Consider the following 3,678-nt stretch of genomic DNA (forward strand, 5'->3'; position numbering starts at 1 on the left):
CAGCTGGTTCATACATAACAAGAACAACACAGGGCCACCGCTTAATTGCGGCAAATGGGCATCCAACAGACCAACCAGCGCTGAGGCCGTTACAGCGGCGACGGGAGATCGAGGCAAGGGTTGCTGCACCCCCTCCCGCCGCTCTCTTTAGATGTGTATACTTTGTACAACGCAGGGGCGAAAGCGGGCTTGTGTCCCAGCATGCTCCTTAATTCTATCCGCTAATCAAAGCAAAGCCCCCCCCCCCCCCTATGTGCCCCCCCCCATATGTAATACCCTCCCCGTGAGGGCCTTTATAGAGGTAACATGAATAAACATATAAATGCATAAAAAGGAAGTTGATCTCCACGTAGTATGCGTTAAGTGCAAACATCGGCCGACACTTTGAAGCGAATTATGCGACAGAACTATAATTTCATGCTTCCGCGCCATCGACAAAATAATTTGCGAACACACATACAGTGTACTTCTATTGGAGCGCTTTAGAGAGCCTCAGCGAAACGTTGTTGTGGCTTTCTGCATGCGCAGGAAGCCACAACAACGTTCCTGCGCATTAGGGCGCTTAATAGAGCCACGTATGAGGGCGCACAATTAACGTTCCTTAACATTAGGGCCCCTTAGCGGGGCTCAGCGAAACGATGTTGTGGGTTCCTGCGCATGCACAAATGACACTTCGCACATAGCGCAGCAGTACAATGTGCATAAATTCGAGCTTGCCAGCACCTTATAAAATGCAAAACAGGTCTACGATGAGCAATAGTTAATCAAAGTTCACATACGTGCTTGAATCGTAACACTCGGCGATAAGAAATTACTGTAAAAGTCGCCGTTCTAGCCAGATAGTGGTGTACACTCGTCCTTATGAGCCGTGGTTTGCCGCTACCGAGGGCACCTGTCTCACCCTTCTCGAAAGTTGCTTGGCACTAAGATCGAAAAAGAAGGCTGCCGTGAAGCAGACGACAGCGGCGGCGATTGCCCTCGTGGCAAGTACCACCACGGTGAGGTGTGTACTGGCCCTCATAGCTGTCCACACGCCAAGCAGGCACCGGGTCACGTGCAGGGGTGTCCGACAAAGCAGCAGCAGTAGTGACATGAGCCAAAAGACACGCACTATGCTCGCCCGCCGCACAAACGAACGCCTCGTGCCTCTGCCCAGCCACAGGGACGCTCGGAGCCAGGCGTACGAGACTGTGACCAGCAGAAATGGAAATGCAGCAATCGCGGCAAAGGAGACGAACGGCTCCAGCATCTTGACAGTCCCGGGCCACTTGACAACGCACTGCCCGTGGACAGCCAGCGCGCGAGAATCGATGAGCAGCATATGAGGCAAGCAGACGACTGTGCCCAGAAACCAGACGCCGACGTTGTTCAGGTGGCAAGACCCCGGCTTGGGAGGTGCGCCGGCGACGAAGCGAGCGGCGGCCACAACGAGCGTGTAGCCGTGCACAAACACTCCAAGGTGCTCGGAAAAGGAGCACGCGTAGCAAAGCACTACGCCAAAGGGCCAGCGACGCAGGAGCACTGACACGGGGTCAAGTAACACACCGAAGGTGCAGATGAGTAGATCCGCGACGGCTACGTTGACAACATAGAGGCCGGCGGGCGTCCGCACACGGCCGTAACAGCAGGCCATGAGCACCACAGACATGTTGCCAACGACTCCAGATACAAGGAGGACGGCGAACGCTACGTAGAAGAGCGGTCCGATGCCATCCATATCGGGGCTATATGGGAGCTGCCGGCCAGACCACGAGAACTCCATGAGCTGCCGTCTTCACAGCTGCAGACGGGACGTTTCTTTCTGATTATCCGCTCTCCGCGACCGTTTGCGCATACTCCCTGCACGTCGGTTCGCTGTGTCACTCACCGGCACCTGTCGCTGCTCTCACCCATATTCTCTTATTCGGGCTCACTCGTGGTTATTGGTTTTACGCTGTCTTACGCTCAGGCCGACTACGCGCTTAGCGTGCCCGCAGAAGCTGCTGCCTCCGTCGGCGCGTGAGAGCTGCTTACTCGAGGTTTCTGTCCTTGCGAAGCAATTTATACGGCGCCTAGGAATCATCAGGGGCGCAATGAAAGACTTCCGGCAACCCTCTCGAGCGACGAAGGCGGGATCTATGCCAAGCGCCGCTAGCCTGCACAGCGTGACCATTTCATTAGGACGCCGCGGTATTCCAAGGCAGACTGAATTCGCGTGGTGCGCGTACGAGTGTGATTGTTTGCCTTGGTGATATTTCGTGTAAGACAACACTGAACGGCAACCCCGTTAACTGCGCCAACAAAGAACGGACAATTTTTTTTTCTTTGATATTTGTGTACGGCATAGCTTCTGATGCATAGCGTCTTTTCTTACTCAGGGGGTCAAAACAGAAAAAAAAAACATAAACGGGTAATGAATAGCTTATGTTTAGTGGCGTATCCCATGCATGCGAAAGTTTGTTTGTTTTTTTTTTTGCTTACCTCATATAACGCCGTCAAAGATGACAGATGTCGGTAATAGCTCAAGTTCTTGGGAGGTTAATCAAGAACTGAAGCATAACTGCGAGATGGCCTAGTTGGAACATATTCATATTTATACTTTTTGTGCGCAAACAAACAGGGACGAAGAATAGGGGCAACACAAGGACGAGCGCTTTCTAACAACTGGTTTTATTTTTGAACTACTTACTTAAATACCCACAGAACTGCGCGATCTAGTGAACAGAGCACGCCTACAGCGCATATGATACCCGCTGACCTGCGCGATCAAGTCAAAAGAGCAACGTCAATATTACATATAACACTTGTGATAACAAAAAAACGTGGACAAAAGCCACCCGGTCATACTAAAAACAGCAAAGTGCATAAAAACAACCACTTACAATAAAATGCGTTAAAGATGTGATGATAGAAGCGAATTTTTTTTATTGTTAGATAAAGAAAATTCGCTTTTATCATCACATTTTTAACGCATTTTATTGTAAGTGGTTGTTTTTATGCACTTTGCTGTTTTTAGTATGACCGGATGGCTTTTGTCCACGTCTTTTTTTTTTATCACAAGTGTTATATGTAATATTGACGTTGCTCTTTTGACTTGATCGCGTAGTTCTGTGGGTATTTAAGTAAGTAGTTCTTCAAAAATAAAACCAGTTGTTAGAGAGCGCTCGTCCTTGTGTTGCCCCTATTCTTCGTCCCTGTTTGTTTGCGCACAAAAAGTATAAATAATCAAGAACGTCCGCCTATCGGCTACATTCAATACTCGCATGCGTACGCCTTCTCTTGTCAGTTCTGTCCCAACACTACCGCTTGAACACGGAGCAGAAGTAGTGACAAATTAGTCCAAGCAGCAAACCTGCTTACACACTATACAAGTGAAATTGCGTTTGTGCGCCTTAAAACGTTATTTGCATTAAAAAGGGAAGAGGTGAAAAGCCCAGGCACGATAGCACCCCAACTTACTGCCCTAAAAAACAATATAAACATAAGTAAAAAAATAATGAGCCATTCTACTCTGTGAAGGTGTATGACCAGCGAAACTGCTTAGCACACGACACAGAGGTGACACAGAATTTTGACCAAAGGTACGAACACATTTATTGCCCTGATCGGTGGTCATCATGACGATAGATATGCACACACATTCTCGTGTCACCTCTGTTATTAAATGCGTAAGCATTTCTATGCCTACCCAACGAGAAA

General features: G+C 49.0%; 1 protein-coding gene across 1 annotated transcript; it reads right to left on the bottom strand.

Annotated features, from left to right (window-relative positions):
• Positions 1-293: 293 nt before the first annotated feature.
• On the bottom strand, positions 294-2,562 carry LOC135900234 (somatostatin receptor type 4-like). Its single transcript, XM_070534726.1, has 2 exons — positions 2,461-2,562; positions 294-1,780 (listed from the first exon to the last, which is right to left on the bottom strand). Exon 2 carries the CDS (start codon positions 1,760-1,762, stop codon positions 860-862), a length of 903 nt encoding a protein of 300 aa, XP_070390827.1. The 5' UTR covers positions 1,763-1,780; positions 2,461-2,562; the 3' UTR covers positions 294-859.
• Between the last annotated feature and the right edge of the window lie 1,116 nt (positions 2,563-3,678).

This window comes from Dermacentor albipictus, chromosome 1 (genome assembly GCF_038994185.2).
Source record: "Dermacentor albipictus isolate Rhodes 1998 colony chromosome 1, USDA_Dalb.pri_finalv2, whole genome shotgun sequence".
NCBI classification, from domain to species: Eukaryota; Metazoa; Arthropoda; class Arachnida; order Ixodida; family Ixodidae; genus Dermacentor; species Dermacentor albipictus.

Coding starts and splice junctions, on each gene's coding strand:
- LOC135900234 (XM_070534726.1), bottom strand. CDS start 1,762: ATGGAGTTCTCGTGGTCTGGCCGGCAGCTCCCATATAGCCCCGATATG.